The 21518-nt window shown below is 36.3% G+C and overlaps 1 protein-coding gene across 1 annotated transcript; it reads left to right on the top strand.

Annotated features, from left to right (window-relative positions):
* Positions 1–10576: 10576 nt before the first annotated feature.
* Positions 10577–21518, top strand: LOC123919976 (beta-galactosidase 8-like). The gene is made up of 18 exons (XM_045972041.1): positions 10577–11385; positions 11686–11781; positions 12158–12270; positions 12361–12520; positions 12599–12742; positions 17804–17892; positions 18031–18136; positions 18426–18513; positions 18665–18783; positions 18890–19048; positions 19123–19325; positions 19418–19512; positions 19621–19730; positions 19863–19976; positions 20125–20226; positions 20308–20519; positions 20678–21014; positions 21245–21518. The coding sequence occupies exons 1-18, from the start codon at positions 11221–11223 to the stop codon at positions 21350–21352; spliced, it is 2520 nt and encodes an 839-aa protein (XP_045827997.1). The 5' UTR covers positions 10577–11220; the 3' UTR covers positions 21353–21518.

Here is a 21518-nt window from a genome sequence, read left to right as displayed (position 1 = left end):
GAGTGCATGTTGTGCTGATTTGGATACAAATCTGGAAAGCGATGTTAGCATTCCATTAAGAGTTTGTATGGACTTCTTATCGCTCGGAGTGGGGAGCTCGGCAAAAGCTCTGCACTTGTCAGGGTTGGCTTCAATTCCTCGCTCGGTTAGGTAAAATCCCAGGAATTTACCTGCTCGGACCCCGAAGGTGCACTTTTCTGGGTTGAATCTCATGTTGTATTTCCTGGCCTGCTCGAACACCTTTCGAAGGTGCACGACATGGTCGAGTTCCTCGGGGGATTTTACGATCATGTCGTCCATGTATACCTCGAGCATGTCTCCTATTTGTCCTCGGAAGACTTTGTTCATCATTCGCTGGTATGTAGCTCCTGCATTTTTGAGACCGAAGGGCATTACGTTGTAGTAATAGTTGCCCGACTCGGTCATGAAAGCTGTTTTTTCTCTATCTGCTACTGCCATCGGAATTTGGTTATAACCTGAATAAGCATCCATAAAAGACAATAATTTAAAGCCAGAAGAATTATCAACAAGTCTATCAATGCAAGGTAAGGGATAAGAGTCTTTAGGGCAAGCCCTGTTAAGATCGGTATAGTCGCAACACATCCTCCACTTTCCATTAGATTTTTTGACGAGTACAACGTTGGACAGCCAGGTTGTATACCTGGCCTCCGAAATAAAATTTGCCTCTAGGAGGTCTTTTACACATTTTTCTGCAGCCTCCGATTTCTCAGGAGACTGCCTACGCCTACGTTGTACAATGGGAAGTGCAGTGGGATCAATGGTCAGCTGGTGACATGCTATGTTGGGGTCCAAGCCGGGCATCTCGGAAGCGTGCCAGGCGAACAGATCAGCATTTTCCTTCAAGCAGGCTTCAAGTTGCTTCCTAGCAAGTTCGGGGAGCCCGGTCCCAATCTTCACTGCCCTGCTCGGGTCTTCTCCGAAGGGCATCAGCTCGAACTCGCCGTCTGGAACTGGACGACGGTGCTCTTGTCTTGCCTCGTCGTCTTCCTTCTTCTCCTTGCGGAGCTTCTTCTCATCTTTGTTTTCCTGTTTGGAAAAGCGGCTGTCGAGGTCAATGGAGCTGATTTCTGGCAAGGGCAGGGAAGTTGTTGCCTTGGACTTCTTGGACTCGGGGAGCTGCCCGATATATTCATTTCCTTTGGAGGATGCATTGAAGACTCTCCTTGCAGCTTCAATGTCTCCATGCAGTGTCGCAACTTGGCCTTTATGAGTATAGTACTTCATCTTGAGGTGGGCGGTTGAAGGGACAGCCATTAAGTCAGCAATAACTGTTCGGCCCAGGATGCACTGGTAGAGAGAAGGGCAGTCTACTACCAGGAATTTCACTTTGATAGTTTTTGCAGTTTCTTCAGAGCCAACGGTGACTAGCAGGTCTACATAGCCCCATGGCTTAGTTGTTGCTCCGTTAAATCCGGAGAGATCAGATCCAAAATAAGGAGTGAGGTAGGTTTCATCTAGTTGCAGAGTCTTGAAAAGTTGGGAATACATGATATCACAGGAGCTTCCTTGGTCGACCAGTACCCTGCGGACGTCCATATTTGCCATGTCCACTCTGATGAGCAGGGGTATCTGGGAGTTTGCAGTTCCACCGGGCAGCTCTTCCATATAGAAGGCTAAGGGCTTTGATTGCCCTTTCGGTTTATCCAAAGTTGCACTCAGGTTGGAGGAGCCATCTATCAATTCTTCAAATTTTCTCTTGATGGATCCCACAGTCTGTTTGTCAAAACCTCCACCAGAGATGACTATAGCGTGGGCAAGTGCGTCCCATTTGCTCAGCGTGGGAGCAACATAGGTGTCGTCCAAGTAGTCAGGGACAAAGAAGTCTTCAGTTCTGGAGATGGCAAGGGCAACTGGCTTGTGCCCGGATTTTTCTGGTGCAGCTTCTTCAGTGTTGCTGGTCTCAGCAGCTTCTGCCCGGGGAGCATTGCCCCTCTTCACGTACTGTTTGATTTGCCCATTTCTAATCAAAATTTCAATGGCATCCTTCAATTGGATGCAGTCGTCAGTCAGATGGCCGTAACCTTTGTGGTACTTGCAGTACCTGCTCTTGTCTTGGCCAGGCTTTGTGGGTTGTTGTCTTGGAAATTTAATTCCTGCTTTAGTGAACTCAGCTGAGTTGCACTCTTTCCAAATTTCTTCCTGAGTTTTGCTAAGGGGAGTATAGTTGCTAAACGTGCTGGGAGGTCCACGGGGTTCCCTAGGCCTTTCGCCTCTTCGTCTTCCTCCTCCTCGGCTGGACTGTTCAGCATTTGAACGAGGAGCAGGTTGACTGTTTCCTGCTCGCCCATAACGGGCAGCATCTGCAGCTTGTTGCTCTTCATATTGGATATAGGGTTGAGATTTGAGGAGGAGGTCGCTAAAGGTGCGCGGTTTTTCGATTCCAACGGCTTTTGCAAAGTCAGAGTTTGGCCTAAGGCCCCTTTGGAGCAAGTATTTCTTCATATCATCAGTTGTTTCTACCTGGACGGCTTCTTTGTTGAACCTCTCTATGAAACTGCGGAGAGATTCATTATCAGCTTGGAAGATGGCATCCAGGACTGCCTCGGTTTTTGGTTGCTTGCGGGAAGCAGTGAAGTGCCTGCGGAATTGGTCGGACAGATCCATCCATGAGGTTATGGAGCGAGGAGCTAGGCTGTGGTACCAAGCCATAGCTCCCTTTCTCAGAGTAGTTGGGAATATTCTGCATCTAATTGCTCCGCTGACCCTTAAGAAGTTCAGGGTAGCATTGACTGATGCAATGTGTTCATCTGGGTCAGTAAGTCCATCATAAGCAGGGAGAGGAGGTGGTCGCTCACATCCCTTTGGAACGGGTGCTTGAAGTATGTCGTGAGATAAAGGGCAGCGGGGATCATCCTCGTCACTCTCATGTGAGTTTAGGGGAGGTGAGCCCTCACGATCAGGAGTTGGGCTCCTGGAGAATTGGTCAGTGTGATGGCTGCGGCTTGCTGGCTGCCCTTGTTTGGTCATCAAGCTGAGTCCCTGGGGAGAATGACGACGAGGAGGTGTTCGGTCCACAATTTTTCCTTTTTTCACATTTGGAGAAGATATACCCTCGCGGGGAGGGGAGACATGGTCTCTTTTCCTGCCAGGTTGCTCAATCCTCTCAAGGGCAGGTCGTCGTTGTCTGACAGTTTCCTGACGAGGAGGGGATTGAGAAGTAGGAGTTCTCCTCGGGGGAGAGTTGTTCCTTGAGAGTCGCTGATTCCTTTCCAAGCGATCGAGTCTCAGATTCTGCTCGTCCATTCGGCGATTCTGGCCTTGGAGAGCCTCGGTGGTTTGTTTCAGGACAGCTATGAGTGCTGCTAGTTCAGCATTGGTAACTGAAGCAGCGGACAAGTCGGTCTCTGCTGATTTGCCCTGCTCGGACTGAGGGCGTTTGCCTACCTGCTTCTCAGTCAAGACGACCAAGTCGCCATCCTCAGAAGTCCAGGAAGTGGCCTGCCCGTCTCTAGGGTCTGACTCGGGGAGGGCCTGGAGGTCAGTGATGAGAGCAGGAGACAGACGGGGAGAAGATGGAGGAGCAGCGTCCTCAACGTCATTGTTGAAATGAGATGAACTGGCCATGACGAAGAAGTGATTGATTGGTTTTGTTCTTTGGTTTTCTTGCTCGAAACAAAGAAGGGGAGAACTCAGATCCCCACAGTCGGCGCCACTGATCTTAACTGTTGATCAGAACAGGTAGAAGGCCAGCTGGAAGTCCGTTGAGCAGGTGATAGGCAGCAGGTCCGAGCAGATGATCCACGGAGGGGGGGGTTGTACCTGCAGGTGCTCCGATGCCTAAGTCAGTAAAGGTAGAGAGCAAAAGAGATACTAGAGAGAAGTTAGAGAGAGAGAGTAATTGTGATAATGAATAGTGTTCTACCTTGCTCTCCCAAGAGGGAGAGTATTTATAGCCCCCAGCTCTGGGCCAAAGGTCCTCTTAGTGGGCTGGACTAGCCAAGGCCCATTAAGAGGGACTGCCAAGATATTACCCTTAGATAGTGGGTAGAGTAGTAATTTTACCCTATCTTGGTGGAGAGGTTGTGCCATGCTGACATGGAGGTGGTTAGGCAAGCCATGTGGACTTTGTGAGGGTCTAGGTGGACTAGCATTAGTCTAGTCCAGAACACCCATTGACTTGAGTTTGGGTTCGAGTGGGTCTATCGAATTTGAGTTTTCCTGTCATCCCTATTATATATAACTTATAAACTAATATTTTTATTTACACTTGAACTAATATGTGCACTGAGTGACTTACAATTATTAATAATAAACTTTAAACTAATATTTACATTAATATTTGTAACATGTATATCGAATAACTTAAAATAAATAATACAATAATACACTTAAACTAATATTTCACCTATAAAAAAAATTGGGGGTGGATCGTGACCCACTTTAGCCGCCCCTAGTACACACACTACAACTTACAATTAAGTGATTTTATTTTAGTGGTTAATAAATTTTCTCAAAATTATAACATGTCACCTTTTAGAATTGAATTAAAATCAATCAAAATTTTAACAACACCATGTACGTAACTACTAATTTCTAAAGAATCTAGAATAATAGTAGATTTTCTAATCTCCAACATATCTACAGTTATATCTTCAATATAACCTATTCACATAGTACATCCTTCGACTTCGAGTAGGATATCCAAGTAGGTTTAAGTTCCCTTTATGTTTTAGATTTTTATGCTATCCATTCTCTCGTCTCACACTAATGCATTTAATATTTTTTTATTATTACTATCCATCTTAACTAATTAAGACAAGTGGTTAATGAGTTTTCTTCAAGACGAATCGTAACATCGTTTGAAAAATTTGAGTTTGATTTCTCGTGGAAATACTTCTTGACCAAACTTTATTTATTTTACGGCCGAACTTTCTCTGAGTTACGGCGTCCTTCTCCTAAGAATTTGATGGTTAAAAGAAAATTAATACTAGTATATTCTCTATTTTCCTTTGTAAAGAAATAATGTGTATCGCGAGACACCACTTAGGAGATTTTTCTCCCACCAAAGAATAAAGGACAGAAGACAAACTTTTTTGGTTTATAACCCTCTTGTTCCTAGGAGAAAGGGGTCATAGGAGTCCAGAATTCGGCCGTAAGGTAAGTAAAACCTGACTAAGAAATTATTCTATCCAGGAATCGAACCCGAGTTGATTACGTTTTCTTGGCAAATTGTTCACCAAATGCGGTATAGCTTGTTTGAATCGCATAATGGAGCAATTAGGAATGGTTTACTACGTACCTACTACCAACCTTCATTTTTGGAATGAACGAGTGTCCAATAGCACTATGCATTTACTATATCATTCATTCACTATCACATGTTAATGCTTCCCCACTTTCATTTGTTTGGGATAAGTTGGAGCACATAATTCGCGCATGGTGTGTCTTAATGTTTGGTAGACATGATGGCTCTATTTAGCAAAATTAAGTTATAAGCTAGCTGATAGTTGAAAAGTTACAATATAAGGACATAAAAGGATTGATAAATATAAAAAGACATAAAAAGACGTGTTTAGTGGGTAGATTTTCTCTTTAGTGGGTAGTTTTTTTATTTTATAGAAAATAATAAAATTAAATTAAAGGTTATAAATTGAAAAAACTGTAAAAACTATAAGATATAAGATCAAACGCTACTTGAAATAGCATTTCAAAAAAAGCTATAAGTTAATGAGAAATTTTTTTTACAAAACACATTTATTTTTTCCAAACAAGCTTATAAGCTAGTCCAATAAGCTAGGAGCTAGCCTATTGGCCTTACCAAACACCCCGATATCGTTTTTTTATAAATTTGAAATTATCGGATCGTAGTTGTGAAGATTAATTTTTTAAGTCGGATAAAATTGAGAGGGCGACAAAATTTTCTATCAAGAGATTTAACACTTACATTCTCATGATATTAGATTCCAACATATGATCTTTAGTTAAGCTCAAATTCTTCTTTCTTTTTTTTTTTTATTGAAAGAGAGCTAACGCCCAAATAAAAAATAAAAGAATTATAGAGTTATATGAATATTTTTAGGCATGCAATAAGTCCTAGAAAAGTCGTCAAAAAGAAGACTCGAAACCTCATTTGGAGGAGTCTCCATAATATGAATGTTAAAAGAATTCAGAGAAAAACTAAAGTTAGCCAGCCAATCAACACTTATTTCCCTCCGCCAAGTATGATTAAACTGCACCTGCCAGTTCAACTTTAAAAGCTCTTGTGTATGGCAAGGTAGGCAGATTACCATTGAATTTAACTTTTCCCGTGATCATGTCAATCAGACTTTTTGAGTCACTTTCCACTTGAAGATTGTGGAAACCTTGTCTCCAAGCAAGTTGCATTTTCCACGTTTCAGCGGAGAGAGCGTCACAAATTCCTATTTTACGCGAGTATCCTTTAATCCATCTATCATATGATTTTCGAAAGAATTCACAACAACCGGCTAAGGCCAAAGAATCCTTATAGGCTCTATCACAGGTAAGCTTAATCCACTCTTCTTTTAGATCATTTCATCCAAGTGTTGTTGGATGGTACACATGAACATGATATCTATTAATCCATATCTACATCTTAAAAAAATACGGCCGGAAAATTATTATTAATCACAAGGATATCATTAACTATTATTGTTTTAAATGACATTTGAACATTATTTATTATTGAGTGGACATGTCTTAGACTCTATATCTACAACTATATATAAAGAGAATATCAAATTTTGATGTAATGTTTTTTTCCTTCTAATTTTACTTTTTATTTTAATTGTTTTGCTTACAATTTTATATAACCACTAGTTTAAAGATCCGTGCATTCGCATGGGTCATTGACTTTTATTCGATATTTTAGTTTGTCATTATATTATGGTAGAAAATTTATTTAGAATAAAATATTTAATTTTTTATATATAATATTGTTAAAATATAAGTGAAACTATTGTACTATTTTTTGTACAACTTATTAAATCAATAAATTTGATTATAATTATCAATGATAAAGTATCCAATTTTTATGCATATGTCACAAATAATAGTCCCGTATCTATTTTTTAATAAAAAATTATAAATATTTAGGATAATTTAGTAAATTTGATAGTAATTAACTTTATTGTATTATCATTATTAATAGTTAATATTATTTTATTTTTTTAATGAAAAATATTGTTTATGTTTCTATTTCTATATTCCTAATTCTATGTATATTTATCTTATTTTTTCTATAACTTTTTTTATTGACTATTTATTCTCTTTTTTCTTTTAATATATTGTTGAGTTGATCGTATTAATTTGTTTTGTTGCTATTTTTACGAGTATTGTATAGATTATTCTGTTTTGTTCCCATCTATAATCTATTTTATTTATATTTTTAAGCATTTTTTTTTTGTATTTATCTTATATTCTTTCTATATTTTTTATTTTTATTTTTTTAGTGAAATTACAATGAAGGATATAAAATTTGCAACATGGTTAAAAGCAATAAGGATAAATTAGTAACTTTGATGGTAATTGATAATATAAAATTTGCAACGTGGTTAAAAGCAATAAGGATAAATTAGTAACTTTGGTGGTAATTGATTTTAATATATTAGTAATAGATATGCATACTATAAAAAATGAAAAAAAAAAAATGAAAAAAATATAGGAACCGTCTGGGAGGTGAGGACTTCATAGGGCTAAATCCATATTTTAAAAATATATTTTTAATGAAGAAATAATCAAATAATATTTCGAAGCAATCACACCTATAAATTGAATTTGAAAAATATATTTTATGTAGTTTCAATAATTTGAGAGAGAAAAGTAAGTTTTTTCATCCAATATGATCAACTTTAGGGTCTTCTACTTCTATCTAATATATTAAAATTAATTACCACCAACTTTACTAATTTATCTTTATTAGTTTTAACCAAGTTATAGATTTTATATCTTTCATTGTAATTTTACTAAAAAAATATATATAAATTATAAGATAAGTACAATAAAAAGATGAACAAAACAGAACAATCTATACACATAAAAAGATGATATGCTTAAAAATATGAACAAAACAGAACAATCTATACACATAAAAATAGGAAGAAAAAAATATTAATAAAAAGATTATATATATAGAAAGATTGATCAATAAAAAAATAATTATAAAAAAATATAGAAAAAATAAAAAGAAACTGCATAAAAGTAGGAATAAAAAAAACAATGCACTCTATAAGTCTATATAAAAAAAAAAGAAACACAAAAAATATTTTTAACATTCAAAACATGGTCGACGATTTAACGTCATGCTTTACTTCTACTAATGGTGATGCACCGATTGACAGATTCATTAAATGAAATAACAATAACCATTCGGTTATCTTGAATACCAAAATTACTGGTGATAAAATTTTATGTGAATACAAAATTTACTCTTGAATACCAAAATATTCGTCATAAAATTTTACATAATGTTTTCTAGATTACAAATTTACAACTATAATTTTATAAGGAAAATGAGAAAATCATTTTTTATCTACCCTACCTACCCAACTCCACTTTAGGATAAGAATTTACTAGTCAAGATATCAAGATATTAAAGTGAAAGAATTGACTCGTTATATTTTGGTAGCTCCACGAACACTAAATTTAGAATTTTAATTTACAAAAATTAAGATGGGAATGGAATATCATAAATAGGGGAGTACTTACTACTTGCTAACTACCCTAACAACATTCATTTATTAAACCCGATAACGAAATTAATAAAAAAATGGGTCATGCTAACCGGTGCCCCCGGGCACTGGTTAAGGAAACCAAAAAATAAAATTTTAAAATTAAAAATAACATTATTTACATTTTCGAGACGTTGACTGCACAAACTTCAATGTGATATTACTATATTTGGTTCCTTAAACAGTGCCCCGGGGGCACCGTTTAGCATTTTCCTAAAAAAATCCAGTACAATAGCTATACTAAAATGCGACAAAAACAGTGACCGGGTAGGCAAGAATCATAGGAAGAAGACAGCACCAGATCTGAGGAAGACGACGATGACACTGACAATTATTTTTCATTTTTCTTTCGGTTAGATACTTTATAGTATTGTTACAATATATACTATTATTAGACGTGCCGTGCCCTACTATACGGAGAATAAAAACTCCATGTATTAATCACGTTAGCATCACTTAGTTGACATAGATATTGCACATAATATGTACGAATTTATTTTATATGTGAAGTATTGGACAAAACAATACATGATAAGAGAGAGCAATATAGAACAAGTGTTTAAGGTATTGAACAAATTTTGTGTTGTAGGATGTTTGTTGGACAAAATGTTATTTTTATATTTTAGACAACTTGTGCAGAAGACACAAAGTTGTCTCGTGGTTTAGTGAGGGACAAAAATTTCAGTTTTTGTTCTGTCCCTTGACCTACAGTTTGTCCAGTACTAAAAACAGTTTTAAAATCAAACAGAGTACTGCTGTAGTTGTACTATTCAGCCTCTTATTTCTTAGTCGATCAAACGCACTCATAGTGATCAGGGTTTAAATTTTGATATTCTTACTTATTCACTTTAAATGATGAAATTTTAACTATTAAACTACTTTAAAAAATACTCCATATGTTAGTGGCGGAACTAGGGGTGGTTGTGGTGGGTCACGACCACCCCAAAAAAGGAAAATTACTTAAATACTTGTATTTATACCTATAATATAAAGAGAATTTAATACAAAAAAATTTGGTGTGGACTTTTCATAATACCAACAATACCCTTAACTTTTTTTTAGCAACAAAAAACTTTTATTAACAAACTCACCACCTATAAATAAAGAGGATACACAAATTTTTAGTGTGGACTTTTTATAATACCAACAATACCTTTGATTTTTTTTTTAGCAGTAAAAAACTTTTATTAACAAACTCACCATAACATAAGGCATGTCTTTTTATTTTTTGGGCAGCAAAAATCTTTTATTAACAAACTCAGCATAACATGAGACATGCATTTCTTTTTTGACATAAATTTACATAATAGACACAGACAGTCTAACCGCTAGTTTTTATAAAGTTACAAGTAAGAAAATTAAGTTTGTTGTTTTAACAAACTCATGATTTTTTTTGTAAAAAAAAAAAAACAAACTCATGATTTTGTTATGTTATACCTGTAATATATACCTTTGATTTGTTATCAATTGTTAAAATTATTCACTTTAGACTCTACTCTAAAGTGAATTGCGCACTTTAAATGAGTCGGATTTTCAATTAGTAAACACCACTTAAAATTTACATACACAATTGTAGAAGATTTCGAGTTCACATTCGAACAAAAATATTCAGTTTAATAATATAGACTTTCTTAATTTGGTTGGATTTTTATAGACCATAACTTTACTGCTCAACCTAAAAATCTATTACTTAAATATAAAAGGAATATTTTGTCCGGTGTAGCAGTGTTTTTTATTATACTACTCATTTAAACTATTACATTTAAAATTGTATCTTTTTTATAATATTATTTAAATTTTGATTAAAAAATTAAGTTTTTTTTTTTTACTTAAAAAAATTAAGTTAAAATTCGTTACAATTATGCGATAATACCTTAGTGAAATGAAAATAAATGGAAAAACTTATGTATTTAATTAGCTTTCTCTTCTCTCATTTGGTATGATTCTGTTCCCACTCTCCAAGTTTTATATGAATTTGAAGCTACAATCACTTTTAATTCCATAGTTATCTTTTTCACAAAGCGGTTAAGCAACAACCTCTTACACTTACACGCATGTGATGATAAAAAAGACACCACAAACTGATCAATAAATCCAACTTGCGAGGCATTCTCGTGCAAGATTTTATTTTTGTACCAAGAAAGCAACATTTTTTTATCATTTTTATTTTATTTTTGTATTAAGAAAGCAACCTCATTTAATATTTATTTTTGTTGTTTTCTCCACAACTGTGTCTCAAACCCAATCTCTGTAAAAATCATTATAAACTCACACACATAAATGGAAGAGCCGGAGTTCGAACCCCCAATTATGACTTTTAGTCTAACAATTTCCACATTTATTATCGGTTGAGATATGAGTTGTGGATATTTTTATTGCATTTACTTAAAGATAAATGTGTCTTAAGAACACAACTTTAGGCCTTTAAATACAAGAAGCAAGAACAAAGGTGGAATCATTCTTTCATTTACTTGTGTTTGTTTTTGTTTCTAAACTTCAAAAAATAATAATTATGAGAGTGACACAAATTGTGTTGGGTTTGGTTTGGTTTCTTGGTGTTTATGTACTTGCTTCTTTTTGTTCCAATGTTACCTATGATCATAGAGCATTGGTCATTGATGGCAAACGCAGGGTCTTAATCTCTGGTTCTATTCATTATCCTCGTAGCACTCCACAGGTTTCTTTCTCTTTCAGTTTTTTTTTCTGTATATACACATGTTTAACAAAGACACTTCAAATTGAAGACGTATCTGATATCAGGAGTCATGTTTGGTGTCGTGTCCGAATATGTGTCTGTGTCAGATACCAACAAGACACGACACGACACAAATGGTTACATTTAATCACTTTGATTTTTCAAACTATTATCTGTAGTGTCAGGAGTTTGTGTCTGTGCTTCGTAAATATACACTCCTCAATGGATTTGTCTTTGATGTTTGAACTTAATTATCAACAATGGTAGTATTTGTTATTGTAGATGTGGCCAGACCTTATTCAGAAATCCAAAGATGGAGGAATTGATGTGATTGAGACTTATGTTTTTTGGAACTTACATGAACCGGTTCGAGGCCAGGTTCTAATCTTTTCCATTTTCATATTGTTCTTCTGTCTTCCCTTTTTTTGTCTCTTACATTGCATTATGTGAGTTTTGCAAACTTCAAAAGCATAAAAGAGAGTTCTTTTAAGAATGAGATGTTTATTGGCTACTCTCTCTAGTCTCATATATAAAAGATTTTGTTTTCAGGTATATTGAATAACTGATGTATCTGATTCATATTATGGACCAGATACATCAATTATTGAATGAACCTGAAAAAAGAATCTTTGTTTATATATGAGAACGGAGGGAGTAGTTTCTTAGAACTTAAAAGCATGAATTTGTGAAGACTAGTTCTCAATTATTCAAAAGGCATCAAATTAATGATGGAATATATATTTTGCATTGGCAGTATAATTTTGAAGGAAGGGGGGATTTGGTTGGATTTGTGAAAGCAGTAGCAGCAGCAGGTCTATATGTTCATCTCCGGATCGGTCCATACGCGTGTGCTGAATGGAATTACGGGTAAAATTGGATCTTTCAAATATATATTAAGGAAAGTTTCATAATCATATCTAATCCTTGACTTTAATTTATTTTTTCCTTCTTAAACAGTGGTTTCCCTCTTTGGTTGCATTTTATTCCTGGAATTAAGTTCAGAACTGATAATGAACCATTCAAGGCAGAAATGAAGCGATTTACCGCGAAGATTGTGGATTTAATGAAGCAAGAGAATCTCTATGCATCACAAGGTGGACCAATTATTTTATCTCAGGTTAGTACATGGCAATTCTGGTGTGGATTCTTAATTTGGTAGATTCTTAATTTGAAAATTTATACTTTTTTATTTCAGATTGAAAACGAGTATGGAGACGTCGATTCACACTATGGTCCTGCGGCTAAACCCTACATCAATTGGGCAGCATCAATGGCTACATCTCTTGATACAGGTGTTCCTTGGGTTATGTGCCAGCAGGCAAATGCACCTGATCCAATTGTATGTTTTATCCTTTTAGTTATCTGCGCCGTTTTATGCAGTTTATGTTTTACTCGATTATCTTATTTCTTTTTAGTAAAACGCGAAAGAATAGTTTGCTATGTGATTATCACTCGGTTTTCTCTATGCTCACAGTGTTAACTATCAATAAAAATGATCTAACCAATGAGAAATTGGAGAAATATGTACACAGTTAGTTAGGATTTGTAACTGACTTGTAGTGTAAGTCTTAGTTTTGATAACTAACTTGTAGAATAAGTTAGTGTATGTTAGCTTCACATTAGCTTACAGTAGATCCTAGATCACAGTATATAAGGATGCTATTGCTGTATTAACATTCATTCAGTTCAATAATAATGAATCCTTCTTTCCAATTTTCCTTTTCTCTTCTATCTTAACATGGTATCAACCGCCTTAAGATCCACCGTAACCGTTTTTCCGCTGCCATAACCGTTTTCTGTTAGCTGTTTCCGATCGTCTTCTCCGACGGAATCATGCCTCCTCGCAATGCTACCGATCCCGTTCTCGATAATTCTTCTCCCTACTTCGTTCATCCTGGTGATGGACCGAGTTCCGTCGTTGTTACGCCACTTCTCACCGGTTCCAACTACCAGTCTTGGGCTCGTTCAATGAAACGTGCGCTCGGAGCTAAAATGAAGCTTGAATTCGTTGATGGTTCACTTCCTCAGCCGGAAGATGACTTTGATCCGGCGTTTCGCGCGTGGCATCGTTGCAATCAACTAGTTTCTTCATGGATCTTGAATTCAATTTCACCTTCAATTGCTCAATCGGTTGTTTTTCTTGAAAACGCCATTGACATTTGGAATGATCTTCGCGAACGCTTCTCTCAAGGTGATCTGATTCGTATTTCTGAATTGCAGCAAGAAATCCATGCTTTGAGGCAAGAAAATCGTTCAGTCATTGATTTCTACTCTGAACTCAGAGTTCTTTGGGAAGAATTGGAGTTGTATCTTCCTTTTCCTACTTGTACTTGTCGCCAACGATGTGCTTGTGAGGCTATGCGTTCCGCACGCAGGAATCACACTCTCCTTCAAACAATTCGTTTCATTACTGGCTTGAATGATCACTTTTCTACTGTGAAGTCACAGATCTTGCTCCTTGATCCTCTTCCTCCAATTAACAAAGTTTTTCATATGGTGATTCAGCATGAACGCCAAGGTAATTTCACTGAGCCTGATGAATCTAAGATTCTTGTCAATGCAGCTAGGTCCAATAAACCTACTTCTGGCTCCAAGCCTCCTCGTAATTGCACTTTCTGTGGTAAGGATAATCATTTTGTTGAAAACTGCTTCAAGAAGAATGGTGTTCCTCCACATATGAAGAAGTATGCTTCTGCTAATGCTGCAACTGAGGGAGCCTCCTCTGAGCCAATTGCAGCTACTCCTCCTTCAATTTCTCAAGAGCAGTATGATAAGCTAATGTCACTACTTCAGCATTCTAACCTTGCTTCCACTTCTGCATCTGCAAGCTCAGTAAAGGTTGGTTCTTCTATGGTCACTGATCATACATCAGTGATTCACAAAGGTATATCTCATTCCCTTCATAATGCATGTGTTCTTGGCACTTGGATCATTGATTCAGGTGCTAGTCACCACATATGTAGTTCTTTGTCTTGGTTTCAATCATATATTGAAATCAATCCTATCAATATTACTCTTCCAAATGGAAATTTTGCTATTGCCAAGCTTTCTGGTACAGTTCAATTTTCACCACAATTTGTCATTACTAATGTTCTATTTGTTCCCAATTTCTCTATTAATTTGATAGTAGTTTCAAAATTGTGCCAATCACCTCATTATATAGTCAATTTTACTAATACACACTGTATCATTCAGGACAAGAAGAATTTGAAGATGATTGGTTCAGCTGATGAACATGATGGATTGTATCATCTGAAGCTTACAGATAAAGTGGCTCATGTGGCATCTATTGATGGTTCTAACCACAAATCTATCCCTAAGTCTGCCCTTTGGCATTTTAGATTAGGACACCCTTCCCACCTTAGACTAGCTAGCTTGCACAATAAGTTTCCCTATGTAACAGCTGATCCAAATGGAATATGTGATGTTTGCCACCTTGCTAAGCACAAGAAACTTCCCTATAATACTAGTTTTAATAAAGCAGCTCATGCTTATGATGTAATTCACTTTGATATTTGGGGTCCTATTTCAATAAAATCTTTTCATCATCATTCTTATTTTCTTACTGCTGTAGATGATTATAGCAGATATACTTGGATTGTTTTAATGAAATCCAAAGCTGAAACAAGGAATCATGTTATAAATTTGATAAAAATGATTCAGACTCAATTTAATCATCAAGTCAAAATAGTAAGGTCAGATAATGGCCCTGAGTTTCTTATCAATGAATTTTATACTTCTAAAGGAATTTTACACCAAACTAGCTGTGTTGAATCCCCACAGCAGAATGGTAGAGTAGAGAGAAAGCATCAGCACATTTTAAATATTGCTAGAGCTCTATTATACCATTCAAATTTGCCTAAAAATTTTTGGTCATATGCAGTTTTACATGCTACATATATCATAAACAGAATTTCCACTCCTGTACTTCAAAATAAATCTCCCTATGAAATGCTTTATCAATCCTTACCAAATTTGCATGAATTAAAGGTTTTTGGCTCTCTTGCATATGCATCTACTTTAAACATCAACAGATCTAAACTGTCACCAAGAGGCAGAAAATGTGTTTTCTTAGGCTACAAGCAAGGTGTCAAGGGTTCTATTCTCTTTGATCTAGATAGTAAAACCATTTTCATTTCTAGAAATGTCACCCATTTTGATCATATTTTACCATATACTGCCACTAACTCACCCATTCATTGGCATTATCATTCTACTTTTGATTCTACACCTTCAGAAAATCATATACCTGCTGATTCTCCTAATGAATTATCCATAAGGCCATTAACCACACTTCTAACTGACTTCACCACCAATGAAGCCATTCAACCCATTGACATTCCTTCCCCTTCATCACCATCACTTTCACCACAAAACACTTCACCCCCACCTTCACCACCAAATGTTAGACCAGCAAGAGTGAAACATAAGCCAACTCATCTGTCTGACTATGTGTGCAATTCATCAAGTGCTTCACTGCAATCTTCATCTTCAGGTACACTCTATCCTATCTCCTCTTTTCATTCTTTAGATCATTTATCTCCTTCACATAGTGTCTACACTTTGTCTCTCACACAACACACAGAACCACAGACCTATAGTGAAGCTTGTAAATCAGAACACTGGATTCAAGCTATGAATTCTGAGCTAGAGGCCTTGGCTCGTACTGGTACTTGGAAGATTGTTGACTTACCACCCAATATCAGGCCTATTGGGAGTAAGTGGGTGTACAAAATCAAACATAAGTCTGATGGAACTGTTGAAAGATATAAGGCCAGACTTGTAGCTAAAGGTTACAATCAGATAGAGGGACTGGATTTTTTTGATACTTTCTCACCAGTTGCAAAGCTTACTACTGTCAGGATGTTACTTGCCATAGCATCAATTAAGGGATGGATTGTGCATCAACTTGATGTCAACAATGCTTTCCTGCATGGAGACCTGCAAGAGGATGTGTATATGAAAGTCCCAGATGGTGTTCAGTGTGCTAAGCCTAATCAAGTTTGTAAGTTACTCAAAAGCTTATATGGCTTGAAACAGGCTAGTCGCAAATGGTATGAGAAACTCACATCCTTGTTAGTCAAGGAGGGATATACACAGTCCACATCTGACTATTCTCTATTCACAATCAATCAACAAAGTCACTTTACTGCATTGTTAATATATGTTGATGATGTGATTTTGACTGGTACTGATATACAAGAGATAACTAGAATTAAAACTATCTTGGATAACAATTTCAAAATTAAGGATTTAGGTGTTGTGAAATATTTCCTTGGTTTAGAAGTTGCTCACTCCAAAGAAGGGATAAGTATATCTCAGAGAAAGTATTGCCTGGATTTGCTTCATGATTCTGGTTTGCTTGGATCTAAACCTGCCTCCACACCATTAGATCCATCCATTAAACTGCATCAAGATAATGGTAAGCCATTTGAGGACATAAGTTTGTATAGAAGACTTGTTGGTAAACTGCTGTACCTCACCAACACCAGACCAGATATCACATTTGCTACACAACAGTTGAGCCAATTTCTACATAATCCAACTGTTACTCACTACAAAGCAGCATGTAGGGTTATTAGATACCTCAAACATAATCCAGGAAGAGGCCTTCTCTTTCACAGAAATTCAGATTTGCAGATACTTGGATACTCAGATGCAGATTGGGCTGGATGCTTAGATACTAGAAGATCCACCAGTGGTTATTGTTTCTTTCTTGGTTCATCTCTTGTGTCATGGAAGGCAAAGAAACAGTCAACCATCTCCAAGTCTTCATCTGAAGCTGAATATAGAGCTCTTTCATCAGCAACTTGTGAATTGACTTGGCTCCTATACTTGTTGAAAGACTTGCAGATAGAATGTACAAAGCAGCCAGTCTTGTTTTGTGATAATCAAAGTGCATTGCATATAGCTTCAAATCCAGTTTTTCATGAAAGAACTAAGCACATAGAGATAGACTGTCACATTGTTAGGGAAAAGGTGCAGAATGGAATGATGAGACTGCTTCCCATAGCAACACAAGATCAGCTAGCAGATTTCTTGACAAAGGCTCTGCCAGTGCCAAAGTTTAACCATTTCATGTCCAAGCTTGGATTGCTCGATATATATCAAGCATCAGCTTGTGGGAGGATGTTAACTATCAATAAAAATGATCTAACCAATGAGAAATTGGAGAAATATGTACACAGTTAGTTAGGATTTGTAACTGACTTGTAGTGTAAGTCTTAGTTTTGATAACTAACTTGTAGAATAAGTTAGTGTATGTTAGCTTCACATTAGCTTACAGTAGATCCTAGATCACAGTATATAAGGATGCTATTGCTGTATTAACATTCATTCAGTTCAATAATAATGAATCCTTCTTTCCAATTTTCCTTTTCTCTTCTATCTTAACACACAGATAAACACATGCAATGATTTTTACTGCGATCAATTCACGCCAAACTCTGACAAGAAACCAAAAATGTGGACCGAGAATTGGAGTGGATGGTTAGTAGTGTCCTTTTTCTATTTAAATCATTTAGTTATTTGAATTGCTTACTCAAAATATGATATGATTGATTATCTATCTCCTTTTTCCATTCAAATTTTACCGTCTTGTAACCTTTTGAATTCTTTGAACAACAGGTTTCTTGCATTTGGAGGTGCTGTACCTTATAGACCTGTGGAAGATCTTGCATTTGCTGTTGCACGTTTTTTTCAACGGGGTGGAACTTTTCAAAATTACTACATGGTAATATAACCTCCCATATAGTCAGTGTTGTCAAATAACGGCTATAGCGGTACTATAGGATAGCGAAATTTGAACAAATTGTTATTGTTCCGTGATATTCTATTTAGTACAAAATGCTGTCAAATAACGGCTGCTGCAGCGCTATAGCATTGTAGCATAGAAAAACTTGAACAAACTGCTGTTTTCTATGATTTTGACAATATTGCATGTAATTTAAGGTCAAAGTTACTAAGCAATATAGTAGACCAACTGATACCACACCATTTTTTCGTTTCTTGCTCCGAAATAGTACCATGGAGGGACTAACTTTGGTCGAACAACCGGTGGACCTTTTATTTCTACGAGTTATGATTATGATGCACCCATCGATGAGTATGGTATGCAATCTTTCAACTCTCATATTTATTTTGTTGGTATAGAAATGTAGAAAATAGTTAACCTTGCTTCCATATAAAAAGGATTGCAACTCGACATTATACGATTATTTTATATATAGAAGAATATAAAATGCGTCATTGCTTGATGCAGGAATTATTAGACAGCCCAAATGGGGCCATCTTAAAGATTTGCATAAGGCCATAAAGCTTTGTGAAGAAGCACTGGTAGCTACTGATCCAACAATTTCATCTCCTGGTCCAAATCTAGAGGTAGAAAGAGACCCTTTTAAGTTTTGAATTTGTGGTTTAACTTTTAAGCTACTCAGTGACATGAATTGTTTTTCTATATTTCTTAACATATACTATTCAATCTCAGACTGCAGTTTACAAGACAGGATCTGTATGTGCTTCCTTCCTTGCCAACACCGGCACGTCTGATGCAACGGTTACCTTTAATGGAAATTCATATCACTTGCCTGGATGGTCTGTGAGCATCTTACCGGACTGCAAGAATGTTGTACTCAATACTGCAAAGGTCTGTCGTTATCTTTTCTTCTATTTTCTTGGTCAAGAAGTAGCATAAACTTAAGCTGTTTTATTATACGACAGATTAATTCTGCATCTACGATTTCGAGTTTCGCAACTGAATCCTCCAAAGAAGAGGTTGATTCTTTGGACGGTTCAAGTTCAGGATGGAGTTGGATTAGTGAACCGGTTGGTATTTCAAAGGCTGATGCATTCGCAAAACCTGGACTACTCGAGCAAATAAATACGACGGCTGATAGAAGTGACTACTTGTGGTACTCATTAAGGTATATGAGTTTCCATAATCGAGAACTGAGATTGCTTTATTTTGACGAGTATATCTCCGGCCAATGTTAACCTTTTTCAATTTGTTTCGAAGCCTTGTTGCTGAAGAAGATGCCGGTGAACAACCTGTACTTCACATTGAATCCCTTGGTCATGCCCTTCATGCTTTTATAAATGGGAAACTTGCAGGTAAGAATTTTTTTTTAAAAGATGATATATCTTTATTTACTTCAAATGAAATATTTTATGAATTATGTAATGAAATTTCGATATGTTATAACCGAGAACTTTTTTCAGGGAGTAAAGCAGGCAACAGCGGAAACGCTAAGGTCAATGTGGACATCCCTATTACAGTTGTAGTTGGAAAGAACACGATCGATCTCCTGAGTTTAACAGTGGGATTACAGGTTCATATATTTTCTGATTATAAAATACATAACTAAGCATCTACTACAACTACAATATCTTGGTTTTATTATGCATCATCTTGTCATTTCTCATTACTATATATCAGCTAATGTGAATTTTATGCACCGCAGAACTATGGAGCTTTTTATGACACAGTAGGTGCGGGGATCACTGGTCCGGTAATATTGAAATTTCCGAAAAATGGCAGTACCGCTGATCTCTCGTCACTGCCGTGGACATATCAGGTTAGTCTCAGTGGAACTTAAGGCCTGTTTTTGTTCCTCCTTTTGAGTTTTGGTGAATTAACTAACTGAAGAGATACAAATGAAATGAATTCAATTTTTCAATTTTATTGAAGTCGTAGATTACATCGCTGTATTTGTGTGAATGCAGGTTGGCCTTCAAGGTGAAGATTTAGGTCTGTCTAGTGGAAGTGTTGGACAGTGGAATTCACAATCCACCTTACCTACAAATCAACCTTTGACTTGGTACAAGGTAATCTTATTATGAATAGAGCATTTATTAAAATACTCGACTTTTTCTACAGTTATCTAATGTTGATACTTGCTGTTTCAGACGAATTTTGTTGCTCCCTCCGGCAGTAACCCGGTTGCAATTGACTTCACGGGGATGGGAAAAGGCGAAGCTTGGGTGAACGGACAGAGCATCGGGAGATATTGGCCAACATATGTCGCACCAAATTCTGGTTGTACCGACTCATGCAATTATAGAGGAGCCTATTCTGCAAACAAATGTCTCAAGAACTGTGGAAAACCATCACAGACATTGTAAGTGTTTGATATTCTATTCTACATGAAAGAACTTGAAAAGAAATTAATTAATGCTGGTATGATCGCACCTGAAAACTAATGTGCTTTGATTGATATATGTAATTGTTTGAATAAAGCAAACCTTTTAGATACTCATTGAGTCACTGATCTTGCAGATATCATGTACCGCGGTCATGGTTGAAACCAGACAGCAACACTCTTGTATTGTTTGAGGAAAGCGGAGGCGACCCTACAAAAATATCTTTCGCTACAAAACAAATAGAAAGTGTTTGTTCACATGTATCCGAATCTCACCCTCCACCTGTAGACACGTGGAATTCGGATACAGATTCAGTAAGAAAGGTAGGTCCTGTACTGTCACTCGAATGCCCTTATCCTAATCAGGTGATCTCTTCCATTAAATTTGCAAGCTTTGGAACGCCCCTTGGAACTTGCGGAAACTTCAACCATGGACACTGCAATAGCAATAGGGCTTTATCCATTGTGCAGAAGGTATTATTATATGAGTTTAGTTTCTATATACAATCGGTGCAAAAAAATTTACACTGTCAACAAATCATAAGTTTGACTTTAGAAGTAATTAGTTACTATTAAAGTCAAAACGTTTTTAGTGATCTGATGGTTATGATTGATTGACAATATAAAACAATCTTAACACCGACGGTGTATATGATGATTATATTGCGTTTTGGGCTAAACTGAATGTGGTGAACATTTAACAGGCCTGCATTGGATCAAGCAGTTGTAGTATTGGAGTATCAATTAATACATTTGGAAATCCATGTAGAGGAGTAACAAAGAGTTTAGCTGTTGAAGCTGCTTGTACATAGACATGTTGCTTCTCTAGCCTTCCTACTATTTAGCTAGGACTCATCTAAAAGATCAAGATGATTCTTAATTAGCACCAGTAAAATGGTATTATAATTGTAAACTAGAGGGGAATGTAAATGCAAAACAATGCATTGTTGATTGCAATAAAAGAAGATTTAAAAAGAA

Source organism: Trifolium pratense, linkage group LG4 (genome assembly GCF_020283565.1).
Source record: "Trifolium pratense cultivar HEN17-A07 linkage group LG4, ARS_RC_1.1, whole genome shotgun sequence".
Taxonomy (NCBI): Eukaryota; Viridiplantae; Streptophyta; class Magnoliopsida; order Fabales; family Fabaceae; genus Trifolium; species Trifolium pratense.
This window is presented reverse-complemented; position numbering and strand designations above follow the sequence as displayed.